The sequence below is a fragment of the Populus nigra genome, chromosome 6, assembly GCF_951802175.1.
Source record: "Populus nigra chromosome 6, ddPopNigr1.1, whole genome shotgun sequence".
Lineage (NCBI taxonomy): Eukaryota > Viridiplantae > Streptophyta > Magnoliopsida > Malpighiales > Salicaceae > Populus > Populus nigra.
Genome location: NC_084857.1, coordinates 165,932 through 185,844, shown reverse-complemented (window position 1 = coordinate 185,844; position 19,913 = coordinate 165,932). Strand labels below are relative to the sequence as shown.

Below are 19,913 nucleotides of genomic sequence, written 5' to 3'. Positions count from 1 at the left end.
TTTTCACATTATCAAAAACACTAAAAATAATAATGTAAAATAAATTTTAATAAAAATTAATCAATCACTTAAAAATTATATTTATTTTAAAAAAATAAATTTTAATTAAAATAAATTCAAACTCAATGCTAAACACCTCATTTTAATAAAATTCTCAACCACCTTGCTGGCTGCCGTATGGCACATAACATGCACCGCTGGCAAGCCAAGATTTTTTTTAACTGCCAATCAGGAAGGCAGAGTCTTTTCCCAAGGGAGGCAAAATTAGGCAAATAGTCACTCTCCTCTCTTTCATCACAAGTCACAAGTATCCTTGTATTCGGAGACCCACTAGTTTCAGTTCAGTCGAGTTCAGACAGAATGGCAGAAACGAAGACTGTGCATTCGCCGCTGGTTACTTATTTTTCAATGCTTTCACTTCTCACTCTCTGCCCTCCTTTTGTTATTCTACTGTAAGCCCTTTTCCTTTGCTTCTTCTACATTTGAATCTGATAATACTTGGTTTCTTTGCTCTTTTTTTTGTATCGGTTATTGTTTGGAAAAGAAAGCACCGTAGATATACTAAATGAACCTGCTATCTTTTAAAAACTTTGTCTGGGCTGTTTTAGATCTTAGCACTTCAGATTATTGCTTGTCAAAGTCCGATTCTTTTTGGATGCTAAGTTTATTAGCCTGCTTAACAAATCTCTAGATCGCTGCTTTTTTTCTTGCAAAATTTAGAGAAAACATCATTTTTACTACTGCAGTATTAAAAGCTATAGATCTTGATATGTCTCGAGATGATAATCTTTTGATTTTTTTGGCGTTGTGTCATTTTGATTAGTGTATTGGAAAATGCATGGAAGAAAAGGGGGGATGGGTTCATTGATATAATGGGGTTCATAAAATTTGAATCTTCTACCCAATGCAGATGGTATACAATGGTACATGCTGATGGGTCAGTTTGTCAAACTTGGGATTACTTGAAGCAACATGGCTTGCAAGGATTTATAAACATTTGGCCAAGGCCTACTGCAATTGCCTGGAAAATTATTGCTTGTTATGCAGCATTTGAGGCTGCACTGCAGCTTCTTTTACCTGGAAAAAAGGTCGAGGGTCCAATCTCTCCTGAAGGAAACCGACCTGTTTACAAGGTACTTTTCACATGATATGTCTTTATCAAACTTCTATGCTATTTTTTTTGTTGTTTGATTATAACAGTGGAAGATTGGAAACAAATGCTTATGCTACTTCATACATACCGCATAGCTTTTACATGGCACCAGAAATGAGCTTTCTTTCTGTGGTTATTGCAGGCAAATGGTGTGGCAGCATATGTGGTGACTTTAGTTACCTATCTTAGCCTTTGGTGGTGAGAGCTTCTCCATTAACTTCCTTGTACTTAAGCATTCCCGATAAGCTTACAGTCATATATAGAAGGGTTATGATTAGCAAAAGATTCTTTTAGATTCTATCATAGTAGTTGTTTCACTTTAGGTTGTGGAATGTAAGACATGCTGCTTCTGATTGGTAATGATTCATTTCAGCTGGTGACAAATGCTTATGGAGCGTACCTAATACTTTTCCTGTTTATTCTTTAGGTTTGGTATATTCAACCCCTCGATTGTTTATGATAATTTGGGAGAAATATTTTCTGCTCTCATTTTTGGAAGCTTAGTCTTCTGTGTTTTCTTATACATAAAGGTAAGGATTTCTAATCAGCAATCTTTCCCACTTTGCATTTATTTTGCTGTAACTCTTTCTGGTTTTATTTATTTATTTATTTTTCAATCTGGAAGGGTCATTTGGCTCCATCATCTACTGATTCTGGATCATCTGGGAACATGATAATTGACTTCTATTGGGTGAGTTCAGATCTCTATGATATCTTCATTTTGCTCGCGTGACTATTGTTATTTGTCCATTAAGCAACCTCATTGATAGGGGAAAGGGGAGACTGAGCCAGATATATAACCAAGAGGAAGAAGCTTAAATTAGAGACCCACCAATCCTTTTGCTAGGATCTAACTCGAATTTAAGCTTCTTTCCAAATTTGTGAACTGTTCCTAAAAGTTTCCTAGACTACATCTGAAGTTTTTTGTAAAACAATGAATTAAATTATCGTTTTGCCTTTCCACTTCATATGTTTCTTTTTTCATCAACTCAAATTCCTATATGGCATTCTTGTAGTCTAGGCCTTGCTCTTATAGATTTCTCTTCTTCTGTTGCAGGGTTTGGAGCTGTATCCTCGAATAGGAAAGAACTTCGACATCAAAGTTTTCACAAACTGCAGATTTGGGATGATGTCTTGGGCTGTTCTGGCATTAACCTATTGCATTAAGCAGGTAAAAGATGTTTCTTTTCAGAACAATACTCATCTTGTAAGCTTGGGATAGTGTACATGCTGGTTGTAAGAGTTAATCAAATTCTATAGTGACACCCTCTGTTTGTTGGCTGATAAAAACATCTTTTTTTGTGTGTATCAAGTCATGATTAAAAGTTATTTTGACATTATTTGCCTTCAATGTGCTGTTCAAATCCACTTTCCCAGATAAATTGACTACCTAGCAACCCATGAAGGAATTGTGTATAAGTAATATATTATGCCACGTGGTACCAGTGCTATATGTCAACAATACGCGGTTGTCATTTCATTATTTAGGTGGCCTCAGAGGCTATGATCACAAACATGTTTGTACCATGTTATTTTCGAACTTAGTTTCACATGTACTCTTTCTCATTACTGAAGGTTGCTTTTACCTTATATGTGCATATGTGCAATATGAGTAATTCAACTCATTAGTTGTGAGTTTCCAATTCATGTTTTGCATGTATAATTACACGAATACTAATCTTAATCTGCTTTTTGGGTATTCTATCAGTATGAGCAGAATGGGAAAGTAGCTGACTCCATGCTTGTAAATACAATATTGATGCTGGTGTACGTCACAAAGTTTTTTTGGTGGGAAGCTGGTTACTGGAACACAATGGACATTGCACATGATCGAGGTTTGCTTCTCCATATGTTTGATTTGCAATTTGTCATCAATGAGATTACCATTGATTTTCTTTCGAGAAAATACTAGCATTTGTTCTGTCAAAGTAGCTTATAATTTTTTTCCTCCAAAAATCTCTTATTCTAATGGTTACTTTCCTTGTGCTTTTTCCTATGATGGGACTTGGCAGCTGGATTTTATATTTGCTGGGGATGCTTGGTATGGGTTCCATCTGTGTATACTTCTCCCGGCATGTACCTTGTAAACCATCCCGTGAACCTTGGACTTCAGGTGTTGTACTATTTTCATCTATTTGATTTCCAATTCAATTGCCCTTTTATAGCCATTCTCTTTTGTCCTAATGTTTTACATTATTTGTCTTGAATTTGAGTTAAGTTTGTTAGGTAAAAACTTGGAGATGAAATTAAATTAGTGAAAGTTATTAATTTATTGTCCTTTTGCTCTTGGTAAATATATTAAAATGTGGCCAAATAATTTAGATAGTGATGATTTTGGGTTGGCAAATTTAGTTGAGTTCCTCTGTTCCCCAAGAAAAAAGTGTTGTGATTTGAATTTCAGGCCAAAAGTCAAAAGATAAAAGCACCAATCAATTTACAATTTTAGAGCTACCTTAAGGCAAGATTCAAATCCAGTTAGATCAGCATAAACGCTTGATTGCTATGAGTCTTGAAGGCAAAAAAAAAAACAAAAAAAAAACTAAAGCTGTTTATCCCTTGATATACTTATTATAACCATATCCTCCTATTTGTCCAGCTTGCACTCTATATACTAGCAGCAGGCATTCTCTCCATATATGTCAATTATGATTGTGACAGGCAAAGGCAAGAATTTCGCAGAACAAATGGCAAATGTTTGGTCTGGGGAAGGGCTCCATCAAAGGTGATCTGGTGATCTATCCTTTATATTTACATGATCTATAATTTTCAACCCGGAGAAAGGGTCATAATACATTCTGATTTTTAACAGATTGTGGCCTCATACACTACAACATCTGGGCAAACAAAGATAAGCCTCCTTTTGACATCGGGATGGTAAGTTTTGCTGGACACGCCATGAATATGAGTTAATATCAAAAACATGAAGCTGTATAATACAGTTGTGTCAAGATAGTTACTGCCATTCTCTGTTGAGATGTGTAATTTCTTGTATTAATATTTGAGCTGGGGAAAGTTTGATAGCCTTTATCCTGGATTTTGCAGGTGGGGATTATCTCGTCATTTCCATTATGTACCTGAAATACTGGCTGCTTTTTTCTGGACTGTCCCGGCTCTTTTTAATCATGTAAGCATTTGTATATAGGAGTAATTTCTCAAATCATGAAGTCCTGTGGACACACCGCTGATATCTTTGTTTGCTTTTGCAGTTCTTACCCTATTTCTATGTGATATTTCTGACCATCCTTCTGTTTGACCGAGCTAAAAGGGATGATGATCGATGTCGGTCCAAGTAAGCACAGATTTCTAAACTTGTGTGCAAGCACATGCTCATAACCTCAATGATTTTACTTTCTTGAAGCGAAAAGCTTTTATGTTCCTACTCAGGTGGCCTCCACAGAATTGCCAAACATTTTTTTAAAAAATGCGATCTGTGCTTGTGAGCACATATCATCAGACCCGCTGTATGCTTTTTCTAAATTAGTTAGGATGATTAAAATTTTGACGATCTCCTGCTTGCAGGTATGGGAAGTACTGGAAGTTGTACTGTGAGAAGGTTCGTTACAGGATTGTTCCTGGAATCTACTAAGACATCACTCAATGAATGGACTGGTTTACCTGTTTATATCTGCTGGTGAACTCAAGAATGCAATGTGCTTATTAGCATCCCTTGAATTGTATAACTCTTGTCAAGTGCTTTTCAGGTGCTTTGATGTTTGGACAGGATGTAAATTTTGCTGGTCAATGTACAATGTATTTTCAGTTCCCATTTTCCATTGCTCCTCTTTCTGGGAGTTAAAAATAGAGGATCGCATTCTGAGGGGACCTCTTAACTTCTAATATGCTTTCGGTTTAGGATCCATGGAAACTAGTATGGTGATAATATTTCTTTTCATGAGTGATTAAAATGATTGGGTAGGTAGCCATCGATTCTTTGAAAGTGGTTGAAATATCACCACTATGACATGACTATGCCTTGGCTTGGTGACGTTAAATAATCAACATCTCAAATCATTTGGCAATTTCTTTTTCTCTGAGACGAGGGTTTGAAAGATTGCTATTGTATTCGAGAATCTATTGATCTAATACATGATTCATACCTTAAAAAAAAAAGTCGCTTTCCAAAATCCAAATAAAGTACGGGACTTGTGAATCTCTCTCACGTCATCTTAAAGACAGTTTCATTTGAGAAAGACTTGCAAGACAAAGAATGGCAGAAGCAAAGACTGTGCATTCACTGTTGGTTTACTTTGGTTATTTTAATGTAAGGCTTCTCCTCTTCACATCACAAATCTTAAAATAGTTTTCTTTTCTTCCACTGGCTGGCATATTTTTCAACCTTTTTTAAAGAAAAGAAGGGCCACGGATACTTCATCTTTCCAAATTTTAATGCATCTCCCTTACTGTTACTTGTGAACGTGTGATTCTTGAATCAATTGGTCTGCCTAAGAAATCTCAGGATCATTGCCTTATGGTTTTCAGCAACATTTAGAGAGGTCAGGCCTTTTGGATTGATAATTGCCTGGTGATGATTGAATGGGATATGTAATAGAGCAGGGACTGTGCACTTACCATTAGTGGCATGTTTCGATGTTCCAAGTTTTCTTTCAGTACTTACTTGGTTCTACCTTTTCGTTTTCATGATTTTTGTACTATGTTTGTTTCAACAAAGGGTAAAATCCTCTGAAGATGTCTTTGTGTATTCACTGCTGCAGTGCAAATAGATTTTGACGAGCTCCATGCTGATAATAAAATTATATAAAAAATAGAATGTTCTACCTAATAATGCAGATGATATACAATGGTACATGCTGAAGGGGAAGTTTCCCAAACTTGGGATTATTTGAAGCAACACGGGTTGCAGGGGTTAATAAACATCCGGCCAAGCCCCCACTGCTAATGCCTGGAAAATAATTGCTTGTTTTGTAGCATTTGATGCTGCACTTCAGCCTCTTTTACCTGGAAAAACGGTTGAGGGTCCTATTTCTCCCGAAGGGAACCGACCCGTTTACAAGGTACTGTTCACATGATATTGTCTTTATCAAAATCCTTTTTTGCCATTTCTTTTGTAGTTAGATTGCAGCCGTCAAAAGAAATGAAGAAAAAAAGGTTTGTGTTGTACATGACTCAAGTCATGAGCTTTGTTTCTGTGATTTGCAGCATACATGGTGACATTGGTTGCATATCTTAGCCTTTGGTGGTGAGAACTTTCTCTGTGACATTCTTATGTTTGCACTCCATCTAGTTTGACACCCGCTCATCGGAAGGCTTGTGGTTGGTAAAAAGTTACTTTAGATCCAGCAAAGCAGTGTACACGGTGACATTCTGCTTCTGATGGTAAAAAAAAAAAAAAATCAATTTAGCCCAAGTGACACATGATTGTAAAGTGTAACTAATACTCTCCTGTGTTTATTTCAGGTTTGGTATATTCAACCCTGCAGTTGTCTATGATCATTTGGGTGAAATATTTTCTGCTCTCATTCTTGCAAGCTTTAACTTCTGTTTTTTCTTATACGTAAAACTAAGAATTTATAACTAGGCAACTTGTTTGCGTTCTCATTTATTTTGCTATACCTCTTACCAAAATGTTTTCGTGTCTGCAAGGGTCATTTGGCGCCATCATCTACTGATTCTGGTTCATCTGGGAACATAATAATCGACTTATATTGGGGGAGTTCAGAACTTTAACGTTATCTTCATTTTACTCATGTGATTATTGTTGCTGTTTGTCATTAAGCAATCTAAATGATAGGGGAATAGGGAGATTGAGCCAGGTATATAACTAAGAGGAACGAGCTTAAATCAGAAAAAAAGCAATCCTTTGGCCAGGATCTAACTCAAATTTAAGCTTCTTCTTTTGAAATCTGTGAACCAAGCTGAAAAGTTTTTTCAATACTTTGGACATCTGATGGTTTTGATAAACAATAAATTGAAGTACTATCATTTTGCCTTTCCTTTTTTCACATGTCTCCTCTTCTATTTCAGGGTGTGGAGCTGTATCCTCGAATTGGAAAAAATCTTGGCATCAAAGTTTTCACAAACTGCAGATTTGGGATGATGGCTTGTGCCATTCTGGCATTAACCTATTGCATTAAGCAGGTAAATGCTGGTAGTCATTTCCTGGTGAGAATTAACAATACTTGTCTTGTAAACATACTGAATCTAAGATGATACAAGCTATTCAGTGAGAGGTTAAAAACCCTTGTTTGTTTGGCTGATAAAGGCATCACTTAGCCCATGCAGAACTAGCCCTACATGTCAACAATGCCATCTGTTCATCATTTCATCATTTAGGTACCCCTGCAATATGTTATTTTCCAACTTAGTTCCACTCGTGGTCTTCCTCATCTCCGAGGTTTTTTTTACCTTGTACCTGCAACACGTGTAATTCCACTTGGATTTTTTTACAAGTTTTACATGTATACGATCGCAAGATTACGAGCCTTCAAATCCAGTTCTTTTGTATTGTATCATTATGAGCAGAATGGGGAAGTAGCTGATTCCTTGCTTATACACACAATATTGGTGCTATTGCACATCACAAAGTTTTAGTTGGGAAGATGGGTACATGAGTGCCATGGACATTGCTCATGATCGAGGTTTATCTATTCTACTTGCGTATATTTTCCAATTGTCCTTTTAATTTTGAGTTGCAAGTTGTCATCAACTGGATTGCTATCGATTATCTATGAAGAAAAATACTAGCCTTGATGCTGTAAAAGGGGTTATCATTTTCTCCAAGAATCCCTTTTTTTTTTCCATGCGTAACATCTTATGCTTACTACTTTTGGATTCGGCCGCTGGAATTTATCTTTCTTGGGGCTTCTTGGTATGGCTTCCATGTGTCTATAGTTCTCCTGGCATGTACCTTGTTAACCATCCTGTGAACCTCGGAATTCAGGTATATCATCCTAGTCCTGCGAGTCTTGAAGAAAAATCATTTTACCTAATGCCCTTTATCACTTGAGTTATTAACCATCTCCCTCCTGTTTTCAGGCATTGTCTGCTTATATATCCCTTACGATTGTGACAGGCAAAAGCAAGAATTTCGCAGAGCTAATGGCAAGTGTTTGATTTGGGGAAAGGCTCCATCAAAGGTGATGTGATGTTATCCCTCTCCTATCAACACGATTGTAATTATTAACCATCATACTTCGATTAGGTTTGGGAGCGGGGGGTTTAGCACGGAGGAGAAGATTGGTAGGGCAATTTAGCTTTCTGGGCAGCAAGTTGAAAGGGAAATGACTCCGCTTTATGAGACACTGATGCGCTGCAAATATGACCGTACATGAAGAAAGCACGGCAGCTGGTTATATGAATTTTCTGCATGTAGCTCGTTGGGCTCTAGGAGAACAAATGAGATATCAGAATGATGCTGTTGGTTTTGGTTTGGGAAGCGGTGCCACTGCAACAGCTGATTTTGTGGTTATTGTTGTAATTTTAAAAAAATTATTTTATAAAAATTATTTTTAGTTAAAGCTAATTTGATATTTATGTATATTTAGTTAAAATTATAGTTAAAATTAAGGTTGAATAAAAAGTAATTTAATATATTTGGTTAATAATACTTTTAAAATTGAGGTTATAAAATAATTTTAAAAAATATATATTAATATTTATGATTTTTAATTTAAATATTGTAAATTTAACTATTATTATTATATCATAAAATAAATAATATTTCATATAAAATATTTTTCATTGTTCCATTAAACTATCTACAATTTCATAACGTATGAAATATATCTGACAAGGACTACAGCTTTTTTGGTTTTTTAAGTGCGCGACAACAACAAGTAAAATATAATTAGGAACAAAATTGGAATTGTGATCAAATTCTGCAAATACTACATCATCAAACGATCTCTGTCTAATTTACGTAGTGTCATTGAATAATGTTAAACACTAATTTTTTGAATAAAACACAATTAAAAAATTAAAAATAAATTTTATTTTTAATTTTACTGAGTCGGACCTGGTCCAATGCATATTGAGCTTTGGACCAAACCCGGTCCGGCTGGAACTGGTCTGACCAGAATAGTGTAGCGTGCTACACTATTTACTGAACAGTGCAATTAGCCAGAATTCCTTGCTTTTCTTTCCCTGCGTTTCGGACGCAAAAATAATGTGGAAACCATGCATAGTAAATCTCGTTTTCATCTTTACCAAACGGCTTAAATCTATGGTTTAATTAAAACGCAACCATAGCCGTGTAAATAAACGGGCTCGTAGTGTGTTATTGATTGTTTATTAAAATATTTTGTGTGTTAATATTTAAAAAAATTAAAAATTATTATTTTAATATATTTTTAAATAAAAAATACTTTAAAATTAAAATAATACACTGGTAACATTATCTACATCTCATATGATCAAACCTGTAAGTTGAGGTGTATAATGTAAATGTATTGTTCAGTTGAATTCCAAATGTTATTTAAGCGAGCTAACCCAGAGAGTTCAATTACTTTTTGTATTTATAATAATATTTTTTATTTATAAATATATTAGAATAATATTTTTTTATTTTTTAAAAATTATTTTTGATATCAATACATTAAAATAATATAAAAATATTTAAAAAATATTAATTTAAAATTAAAAAAAAAAAATTATTTAAAAAGACTTTTAAAATATAAAAACAAAATTTTGATGGAACTGGCAATGGCATCAGTAGTTTCTCTTATCTTCAAGTCTTAATCGCTAAATAAAGAAAACAAGTGACGAGCCATCTCCCAAACCTGGGTCGGTCCATGTATTCAAAGGCCCACAAATGTAAACACCAACTACAAGTCGGTTACTTATAGGAGTCCTTCCACTCCTGTGGAGCTGTGACGTCTTGTCGGCTGGTTAGCGGAAGAGAGAATTCCCATCGCCTGAACGGGAACGGATTGAGCTAATATTATCAGGTACTTGTTTGTTAGGGTTTACTTCCACGAATCAATCTGATCTGATCTGATCTGATCTCTTCGCTCGATACTTTAAATCTATCTTTGTAGCCTAAATTAATACCTTTCTGGGCTTCTTATCAATGTTGAAACAGAGGAGGAGAAGAAGATCGATCGATTAATCAATGTCTGGTTATGAGAATGTTGTGGGTGGGAAATTGAAGCTGAAGGGGAAAGCTTTGGATGTGAAAGCTGGCAGCCTTAAGAAGAAGAAGAAGAAACATGTTAAGAAACAAGTCGATTCTTCTGATCTCGTCATCCATAATGAGCTTTCTACTGGTTTGGGTTTCTTCCTTTTTTTCTAAAAATCCCCTCTTTATTAATTTCTTGTTTGTAAGCTGTTAGTCTTTGGATTCTTGTTGGAGGCTGGGATTAGTTTCGTTTCTGGGGTTGAATCTGGGTGGTCACTCCCATTCGTAGAAAATGCACCTCGGTTGTTTTTTGTTGTTGTGCTTGTGCCGTGCTTTCTGTGTGAACTTCCAAGCCTGCCGTGCTGCTGTTTTCTTCTTCGTCTTTATCTATGTTTATAAAATTTAATACAGATTTTTGAAGGAAACACTGTCATCGTGTGTCCTGATAGAACTCAATTAAACCAAAGTTTAGGGTGATTGGCAGCCTTCGAAATCAATGGTTGCTGAATAACCTCGTGTACTATTTCTACTTCTTGTTCTCAGGGCATTTTTCTACTTCGTGGTTATCATCATGTCTCCGGAGAATGACAGAAATTAGGAAGCACAATCATTTTGGTTTTATTTCACACACATCATCCAGAGAAATATCTTGATTGCTGGCTTGATTTCTTTGTTTTTGGGTTCTGGTAATCTTTGATTTAATTGAATTGCTGAAATATCCCAATAATAGAGCAGTCTCTGTGAAAAAGACGTTGTGTTGCTCCTTATAACCTTTTCATGTAATTCGTGTTCTGTTATATTTTACTGCTCCACTTTAATTTCGGAGGATCATCGATTAATGTTGGTATTTGGTATAGGCCAAAGCATAGAAGAACCAACTGATGATCCTAATGAGGAAGATATTAATGATGAAGGCAAAACGAGCGAGGAAGGAAAGGCTGCTTCTTACATTGATCATCTCACACCTGCAGAGAGACGATACATTGAGCAGAGAGAGAGAATTGATGTTCATAGGATGGCGAAGGAAGCTGATAAATCTCACCGTGACAGGATTCAAGATTTCAACCAATATTTGGCCAACATGAGTGAGCACTATGACATTCCTAAAGTTGGCCCTGGCTAAAAGATCCATCTTCTTCGTTGTAATTTAAAATTTAGTGTTGTGGCAAACATGTGGTTTTATGTTTCCCAAGATTTCTATATTTACCTTTCTCCACTCAGTTTTTCCTCGCATTACTCTCAAGGTACTCCATTATGTTTATGAAATTTGCTGGTTGTGCTGTTGACAGTCTTCTATCTAAGGTAAGCTGCCTGAGTCTGTTAAGTGTTGCCCGTGCCAAATTATCATGGCCAGTGTTGTCATCAATACGATGGGTTAAAGGAAGGAAGGAAGAAGAAAAGCTCAAACTGAACATGGATACCGAGTCCTCCAGTCATCCGAGCATAAAGGGGGATTTGATTGGTCCGCAGAACTCTTGTTGATTGGGTATTGGGTTCAGGGGAAACCTATCCAGCCTGCATATCTTTTAGGAGTTCTTTCTAAGTGTAAGTTTTTGTAGGAAACTAGTGCTTGCCGATTAAGGAACAACAGCAATCCTAATTCAAGTAATCGGTTCTTTTAAGAGCCTGTGCCATCGACCGTGCTCATCGTATTCCATAGTGCTGCTTCTACTTTCCTGGCGCGCCATCATTTGCTTTAAAAGCACTCATTCAAGCAAAACAAGCCTTGTGTAATCTGCATGTTAATGAAGAATTTTCAGGTCGATAGTTGTCCTAAATATGTATTGGCCTCACAATCCCGTGCAACATGGCTGTGATGAGAAGGCTTGCATATTAGGTCACAAATTTTATTCTCTTCCCGTTTCTTTTTCTTAATGAATCCAATAAAATAAAAAAAAAAAAGACTAATAGGATGCAATCCTGTGCCTCGTAAGATTTTTCACCGGTGTCACTCTCTCTCAATGAGATGACAATTGACCTGTCCTAAACACATCATAGTCAAAACCTTGTGCACGAGTCTTCCCATGCCCAAGACAGAGCTTTCGTGTCACAAGTATATTAGAAGAGTAGTGAGAGCATACAACGGAGGTTCACATAAAAATTTTAAAAAAACCAGTTCCTCTTCGGAATGATAAGATTCTTTAACTTGTGATAAGATAAATCATGGGATTTGACACTGCCTGAATACAAACCTTATTGCATAAATACACAAGGAACAGTTTAGTCTTTTACTGCCCAGAACAACTCCAATTTGAATAAACAAATTACACAGTAGCTATCACAACCCAAAAGGCTACATGCACCGCAAAGTGGCGTTAACGAATTTACCAACACTGATTCTTCAGACAAACAAATACAATAGTTCAAGTGCTGTTGGTCTCATGCCGCCACACACACTCCTTGGATAACCAAAATTTGGAGCACCTAAATCATCGAGTCTCATCCTCCAAGGCGCGGAAACCAGCAGTCAAATCCTCATGCAACTTGCTGAATTTTTCCACGAGAACTGCTTCCCCTTCTGCGGGATCCTCAAACTTTTGAGACCTGCAACATCGACATATGACAATATCAGAAGGTAATCCTAGTGGATTTCTGTATAGCATTGCTTTTCACTAGGGGATTCTTGCCAGAAGTACATAATACTTACACTAGACGATAGAAGAGATCTCCCAACCGATGTTTGATAAGGCTGTATGATATCTTCTGACCATCCATGCCAGCACCTCTCTCAACAGCCTGTATGTTGAATTGCAAACTTGTTCATCAAAGATCCAGAACAAACCATATTACACCCACTACAGGTTGTGAGCAGGTGTGTGAGTTTTAATATCAGACCTACAATTATTGACTACTGAAACTTGAAGTATAACAAAAGAGAAGAAGAATGCCCAGACTCCTCTCACAGCAAGCAAACTTGCAAATACTTAACAGTAAACGATAGAATACCAGAGGGGAGGGGGATAATTTACCTGGTTGGCCAAATTACAGAAATGAATGATGTTGCGCATCATCCAAACAGACTTGTAGAAAGGACAGAACTTGTCATATCTACCAGCCAAACAAACACACATTCAAAGATGAGGATTGCAGAACTATGATAAATCTTAATTACTCAAAATGAAAGATAGAGAAAAGATCAATTAACGAGGCTGGGGCATACGGAGTAAATGCATTCTGAGCAAGATAGTCCTCCCTCAAAAGTTTCGCAGTCTCCAGGGTGATCTTATCTGTTTCAGCTAAAGCGTCCTTTCCAACAAGCTGCAATAATCCAGAAAGTCATGGTTATTCAATCTCAAGCAGACAAGAAACCAAATAAACTTTCATCCTCATAACTTGTCACATGGCAAAACCAAGATAGTAAGGATGATGTGCTGTTACATATTTGCCTCAAAGTAAGGGTGAAATAGAGACCAAATAACAGTGCCACTACAGTGAAACTCTACATGATACCATGGAGATCTACAGTATCATAACCGCCAATTGTGACCAATCTCCACCAAACATCTTTTATGCCAAATTAAGATTTGCAAATCAACCAATTTAGAAGGGCAAGAGAAGACATGGAGTACTCGTACAATTAAGGTTCGGCAGCAAAGGTAACACTGAAACAACACCCCCACCATATAGTTCACAGAATTCATCCATATATTTCATCAACAGTTCCAGGTAAATCACATATTTTATAGTTCTTGGAGCTAAGAAAACCAGAAGAGAAGAAAATTTTGAAGGAAAAAAAAACATACTTGGACAATTTCATTCAAGTCATCTTCTCTTTGGAGCACTTCCCGTGCCTTTGTCCTGATGTTGATAAAATCTGGATCAAATCGCTCATAAAATGACTCCAAAGCCTGACAACAAAAGAGGGACAACCTAAATAAATATGAACAGGTTCCATAGAATATAGGATGCGATGAATGAAATATCCAATAAGCATCCAAATAATTATAATTTCAAAAGAAAAACAAAGGGAAAAGTTTGTAGAAAAATTGCAAACCTACCCCTGAGTACTTAGAGTAGGAAATAAGCCAGTTTACAGAAGGAAAATGTTTCCTTTGTGCAAGTTTCTTGTCCAAGCCCCAGAAGACCTGCAAAAGTACAAATGAATAACCTCATTTTAATATAAATAAATAAATAAAGCTTGGGAGAAAAAATCCAAAATGGCATCAAGATGGAACGTATCATTTTTGAGACTATAAATTACATGTGCTTGGACTTCAAATTTAACCTGGATCACTGAAGCAGAATCATTTTTGGGCCTAGGCTATGCTTTCCAGCTTGTTGATCAGTAATTCAGCCATGCTCAAGTTGGCTTGATTAATTAAACATATCTTTCTATGGTTTTTCCTTTCAATTTTGAAATTTCTGTTTCTTGTCTTACTGTTTATCAGGCAACCTAAGAAAAATTATTTGCCTACTGCAACAAGTTATTTCAAGCTTTTCACAAAAAAAAAATTAAATAAAAAATTTTAGGTCTTGGAAGAATGCTAAGAAAAAAACTATACTGAACTCTCTGTTTTCTCAGCAATCTATGGTGTGCTAATTGCTTCTAGTATGAAAGATGGTGAACATAGTTTGTAATTACCTGGACAATGCTGAGGGTAGCAGATGTAACAGGATCTGAGAAATCTCCTCCAGGTGGGGAAACTGCACCAACAATTGTGACACTACCCGTACGCTCTGGCGAACCAAGGCATTTTACTTTACCAGCACGTTCATAAAAGGAGGCCAAACGTGCTGCCAGATAAGCAGGGTATCCACTATCAGCAGGCATTTCTGCCTGCAAACATAATTAAGAAATATGCAATTAGAGTTTATCAGAGAAGGATAAAAACAAATTTCAAAATATGCATGAAAGAATTAGCATAATAGATCATAGTTCTCACTTCTAAGCTACTTCATTTGTCTAATAAATAACAACATACAAAGAATCAATCATGAGAATAGTATATCCTTGATCCAATATCAACAGTAACAGCTGATGATATTGCCAATCACTTGTGGAAGCCAGCACCTAATAAGATGTTGGAACCAACCATTAAGTATTAACTTTATCCAGCTTCGACAAATCTAGCTAACAAAAACATAGTTATTTTTTGCATTAAAGGTTGCAAATGATATGCAAGTTAAGGTAACATGGACAAATGGCATGTTAGCTACAAATGATACAGACCACACAGAAGCACCAGCTAACACTGCAATATATCAGACGCTAACATATGAAGCATTCAAAAATTCTTCCAAGGCATTGAGATAAATGTTGGTAGAGGCTCACCAGCCGTCCAGAAATTTCACGCAATGCCTCTGCCCAACGGGATGTTGAATCTGCCATCATGCTCACATTGTAGCCCATATCTCTGAAGTATTCAGCTATAGTGATTCCTGAGAACAACATATCCACACACAAGTTGAAGAAAATCAACACAAGGCATTCGATAAGACAGAACATCACCAACAACAAATGAATAGTACATAGAATTTTAAAATTCATGCAAATCAGGCACAAACATGAAACTTCTAGCATAAGCAATAATTTACAAGTTCGAGTTTTTTTCTTCAGTCCACTGCACATGTGGTCTAAATGGCCTAAAGTCTGCAGCCGGCAGGTGTAATGGTAGGGTGTGGATTGTATTGCCCAAATTGCAACCATTTATTTCTCGGAATATTATATGTGCTTCATAAGAGAGCTGCTGCTTCTCTGACAAAGGACCTGTGACAGTAATCTGATATCTTAAAAATTACCATCTTTTTCTTGAATTACAAACGGTTACTAACATCCACTGATGCATGTGTTCAAAACACATCAGCTCTTAACTAACCAACTGCATTGAATTCTCTCGTAACGCTAACAAGAAAGAATAGGCACAAGGGTTGAAGATAAAAGAGATTACTCTTCATAGCATCCTCTACTCTGTTTAATATTTACATAAAAGAGATAGTGTTACCTGTGTAAATTGATGCCTCACGAGCAGCGACAGGCATGTTAGAGGTGTTCGCTACAAGGGTTGTACGCTTCATGACAGATTCTTCACGGCCATCAGGCAAAGTCATGGTCAATTGTGGAAAATCCATGAGCACCTGAGCAATCGATTACCCTAGATAAAAAAATCTTAAAAACCATAAAACAGGATTGACGAATAAAGTGAGAGATATGTATACCTCTGCCATTTCATTTCCTCTTTCTCCACAACCCACATACACAACAGTATCAGAGTTAGAGTACTGCACAAACAAACATAAGCAATGAATCAACCAAACTACCCCATCATCACAACCATCAGAGTAAGTTCCATGAGGAATTGACAAGCTTCACCTTGGAAAGAGCTTGACTAATGACAGTCTTCCCACAACCAAATGCACCAGGTATGGCACAAGTTCCACCAAGAACTGAGGGGAAAAGGGCATCAAGGACACGCTGAAACAAAACAGAGTCATTGGGAACTCAAATTACTAAAAGAGATAGAAATAGATGAAAAAACCAATGCGTTTAGAATGTAGGCAAATACCTGCCCAGTAAGCAAAGGGGTATCAGCAGCAAGCTTTGATGCAACTGGTCTTGGAGAACGTACTGGCCAAGTCTGCATGTAGAAGAATGGTGGGATTTGAAAAATTTTCTAGATCAGGATGCAAGCATTTCAATTCATCTAGAGTTTGGCTACAAGTTACAAACCTGAAGCATGGTAAATTGCTTTTTGACACCCTGGAACTCAAGCTCTAGCACAGTGTCCTACAAAAGCAGAAGTCAGTGTACAGATCTATGTATGAAATGTCAATGTGCAGTTTAGAAGTCATAGAAAATTCATATAAATATAAATCTCAACTAAATGGCAACTATAACCCAGGAGACTAGAGAATGATCCAAATGCCATTTGCATGCAGTTTATGTTTCCCAAATTCATCATTCAGAAACTCCGTATCAAAGTGTTATGTAACATGCAAGCACTGCGCTATATGATATGCATCATACAAGGAAAAAAAAAGGAATGCAGATGTGTTCTTGTGTAATTATCATTTTAATGAGGCAAAGAAGAGAGAGACAAACCTTCAATGAATATTGACCAGGAGGTGCAATGAAAGTGATTTTCCCCATAGCATCAGGAGGGAGCGCAACATGATGCTGCATTAGAGTGTTCTCAAATACAGTCTGCATTGGAAAATATCCACACAAAATCCTATGTTAAACTTAATGCAAAAATAAATAAATAATAAAGAAATAAAGATGTCCAAACCACACATTTCTAAAGAGTTCAACAAACAAAAGGTTCAAATAAAGAACTTACAGCATACAAGTCTCCACCAGTCACGAGATCTCCCTCACCTGCCAACGTTAAGCATAACTGGAGTTAGTGGAATTCTACATAAGAAATTGAAGGAACAATTATTGTCATTTGTCAACAAAGTTCCAGCAGTCACCTATTTTTTTAGGCTGAAATTCCCAAAGTGTGTCTTTGTCAAGTGCTGGGACGGAGACACCACGAGGAATATAGACATCACCAGATATTCTTGCAATGGTTTTCAGAGGCCTCTATTTTGATGAGAAAACATAGGTGAATGGTTAACCACTATAAATTTCGAGAGAGAAACCAAAGCACAAACTTTGTTTCTTTCTTTTTGATAAAGCGAGAGCAAAGAATAAACTTAGAAGGCTTTTGAAAAAGGTTTCTGATTAACAGAACAAAATGTAATTCTAATTACTAAATCAGAATTTGACAATAAGGCAAGCACTGTCAAACCTGAATTCCATCAAAAATATTCCCCAATATTCCTGGTCCAAGCTCCACAGATAAAGGCTGTAAGATCAACATACAATTAATGAACTGATGCAGTCACAATACCATTCAGAAAAAAACATGACAATACATGATAGTGAGATCACCTTGTGTGTCCGAAGTACAGGGTCGTTCACCATCAGACCAGCAGTTTCCTCATACACTGACAACAGAGAGAACAAAAACATTCATTTCCATTCCAGGCACCTCAGTAAATATAAAGAAAAATGTTTCTTTCCTTTTAAAAAATAGGGATCTAGGAGCTAGCAGAGCAGATACACAGTATTAAATGATGAAACCGCTCAAAAAATGAGAAGGATGATGCATGAAATACAGTATTCTAACTATCAAGAACTCGCATTAGTAAATAACCTTGGATTGTAGCAGAATGTCCTTCCAAACGAATAATTTCACCAATTAGATTGTCATGCCCAACACGGACCAGCTCATACATAGCTGCACCAGCCATGCCATCGGCAACCACGACTGGTCCTGATACCTGTCCAAACCACATCAAGTTAGTCAGACAAAACCAGGAAAATGCGTTGAGCCTAGAAAACAGCATCGAATTTAGATTGAAATCATGAAAGACAGAAGTTGAACTAACAATCATGCATCACAATCAGTTGCTCACGTCCTAGAAATATAGCAATTAAATCTTATCTGTGCAAATGAGCCAACCAACGCACAAATACGAACCGAACAAATCAGATCTTATTTTTAAACATTTGTTATCTGCATAAACATTTTTCATCGAGTTCAAGCAATAACAAGAAACAAACATCAGTTAGTTCAATATTCATCAAGCTAAATCCAAGCTAAAAAAAGCATAAAAGCACACAGAACTGAAACGCTAACAACCACTTCACAGTTCCTCAAATCTCTACCTTTATAATTAACACCATCAACTAGGCTAACAAGATCTCTAGAAAATCAATAATCACTCGAGTTTACGTATCTCAACGGATCACAACCTTTAAAAAACAGATCTAGCGGCTCGAAATTCAACTACGAAATCAATTTTACATAAATCCAAAAACTCGATCTGATCGCAGTAAATCAACAGAAACAGGTCATCAGATAAGTTCAATCAAAACCAGAACAAAAATTCGATCTATGTAATTACTTGAGATTAATAATTAATTGAGAAAAAAGAAAAAGAAAAGAAAAGGAATCTACCTTGCGAACGTAACCATACTCGCTCTCCTTCTCAGAATCTTCAAATGTAGTCAATCGAGCTCCGTACACCGACGGCATTTTCTCTCAGAGATTAACTGAAATTCTATACAAAGGAGTGTGGAGGATCTAAGAATCAATTAAAACCCTAAGGTTACTATCGAATTAGAAATTACAATTAATTAATTTCGCAGATGCAAGTGACAGAGGAGGGAAACGGAGGAGGTGGGATTTCATTGATTGATTTTTATGGAGGGAGGGAGAGGAAAGGGGCCATGTCAGCGAAAGGGAAGGTAGGTAATGATCTGCTGCTTTTGCAGTACCGTAATGCTATAGTTCTGCCTATCTAGTAACTTGCCATGTCAGCGTGGACGTTCGCCCGGAATGAAGGCGGCTCTATAATAATTCTTACCTTTTGTTTTATTTTGATTTTATTTATTTATTTATTTATTCCAAAGTGGTCTAGGAGAGGAGATCGCATCACATGGGTTTAAAAAAAAATCAGAAAGATGATAGTCTTTTTCGATGAGTGAAAATAATGGTAATTTTATTATTTAGTGGTTATTAACTTGAAGACATGAACTTAAGTCTCTACTCTTGAGAGTTGACGCCTGTAAAAGTAAAATATAGAGGAAAATAATGATTGATATTGTGTTTTGGAAGTACTTTAAAAAAAAAATTTAATTTTTTTATTTTAAATTAATATTTTTTTAATATTTTCAAATTATTTTAATGTGTTGATGTC

At 36.3% G+C, this 19,913-nt stretch overlaps 3 protein-coding genes and 1 long non-coding RNA gene across 5 annotated transcripts; 3 read left to right on the top strand and 1 right to left on the bottom strand.

The window, feature by feature from the left end:
• Positions 1-219: 219 nt before the first annotated feature.
• LOC133697892 (7-dehydrocholesterol reductase) lies at positions 220-4,990 on the top strand. Its single transcript, XM_062120715.1, has 13 exons — positions 220-452; positions 911-1,133; positions 1,296-1,351; positions 1,581-1,683; positions 1,779-1,844; positions 2,211-2,324; positions 2,862-2,988; positions 3,166-3,266; positions 3,750-3,875; positions 3,963-4,027; positions 4,196-4,277; positions 4,360-4,442; positions 4,673-4,990. Exons 1-13 carry the CDS (start codon positions 361-363, stop codon positions 4,737-4,739), a joined length of 1,305 nt encoding a protein of 434 aa, XP_061976699.1. The 5' UTR covers positions 220-360; the 3' UTR covers positions 4,740-4,990.
• A 1,053-nt stretch (positions 4,991-6,043) lies between these two features.
• LOC133695734 (uncharacterized) lies at positions 6,044-8,644 on the top strand. Of its 2 annotated transcripts, XR_009842522.1 has the most exons (4): positions 6,044-6,165; positions 6,311-8,051; positions 8,147-8,247; positions 8,313-8,644. It is a non-coding gene; the product is annotated as an uncharacterized LOC133695734 (long non-coding RNA). The 2 variants fall into 2 exon arrangements; XR_009842521.1 differs by having other exon boundaries at positions 6,311-8,247.
• Positions 8,645-9,909: 1,265 nt separating this feature from the next.
• On the top strand, positions 9,910-11,514 carry LOC133695733 (uncharacterized). Its single transcript, XM_062117667.1, has 3 exons — positions 9,910-10,056; positions 10,191-10,374; positions 11,084-11,514. Exons 2-3 carry the CDS (start codon positions 10,221-10,223, stop codon positions 11,347-11,349), a joined length of 420 nt encoding a protein of 139 aa, XP_061973651.1. The 5' UTR covers positions 9,910-10,056; positions 10,191-10,220; the 3' UTR covers positions 11,350-11,514.
• An 834-nt stretch (positions 11,515-12,348) lies between these two features.
• On the bottom strand, positions 12,349-19,480 carry LOC133697190 (V-type proton ATPase catalytic subunit A). The gene is made up of 20 exons (XM_062119601.1): positions 19,172-19,480; positions 18,365-18,491; positions 18,100-18,155; positions 17,957-18,013; positions 17,637-17,748; positions 17,504-17,541; positions 17,266-17,367; positions 16,894-16,950; positions 16,730-16,801; positions 16,537-16,638; positions 16,383-16,445; positions 16,169-16,301; positions 15,499-15,605; positions 14,809-15,003; positions 14,225-14,311; positions 13,970-14,074; positions 13,387-13,484; positions 13,196-13,274; positions 12,874-12,962; positions 12,349-12,770 (listed from the first exon to the last, which is right to left on the bottom strand). The coding sequence occupies exons 1-20, from the start codon at positions 19,247-19,249 to the stop codon at positions 12,656-12,658; spliced, it is 1,872 nt and encodes a 623-aa protein (XP_061975585.1). The 5' UTR covers positions 19,250-19,480; the 3' UTR covers positions 12,349-12,655.
• Between the last annotated feature and the right edge of the window lie 433 nt (positions 19,481-19,913).

Bases quoted from the DNA above. Each gene is read 5' to 3' on its own strand.
- LOC133697892 (XM_062120715.1), top strand. From the start codon at position 361: ATGGCAGAAACGAAGACTGTGCATTCGCCGCTGGTTACTTATTTTTCA. The intron at 1,352-1,580 runs GTGAGAGCTTCT...TTTATTCTTTAG, and splicing joins ACCTATCTTAGCCTTTGGTG to GTTTGGTATATTCAACCCCT. The intron at 3,876-3,962 runs GTGATCTGGTGA...GATTTTTAACAG, and splicing joins GGGGAAGGGCTCCATCAAAG to ATTGTGGCCTCATACACTAC.
- LOC133695733 (XM_062117667.1), top strand. From the start codon at position 10,221: ATGTCTGGTTATGAGAATGTTGTGGGTGGGAAATTGAAGCTGAAGGGG. The intron at 10,375-11,083 runs GTTTGGGTTTCT...TATTTGGTATAG, and splicing joins CCATAATGAGCTTTCTACTG to GCCAAAGCATAGAAGAACCA.
- LOC133697190 (XM_062119601.1), bottom strand. From the start codon at position 19,249: ATGCCGTCGGTGTACGGAGCTCGATTGACTACATTTGAAGATTCTGAG. The intron at 16,302-16,382 runs GTATACATATCT...TCGATTGCTCAG, and splicing joins GAGGAAATGAAATGGCAGAG to GTGCTCATGGATTTTCCACA. The intron at 13,485-13,969 runs GTATGTTTTTTT...GGATTATTGCAG, and splicing joins ACTTGAATGAAATTGTCCAA to CTTGTTGGAAAGGACGCTTT.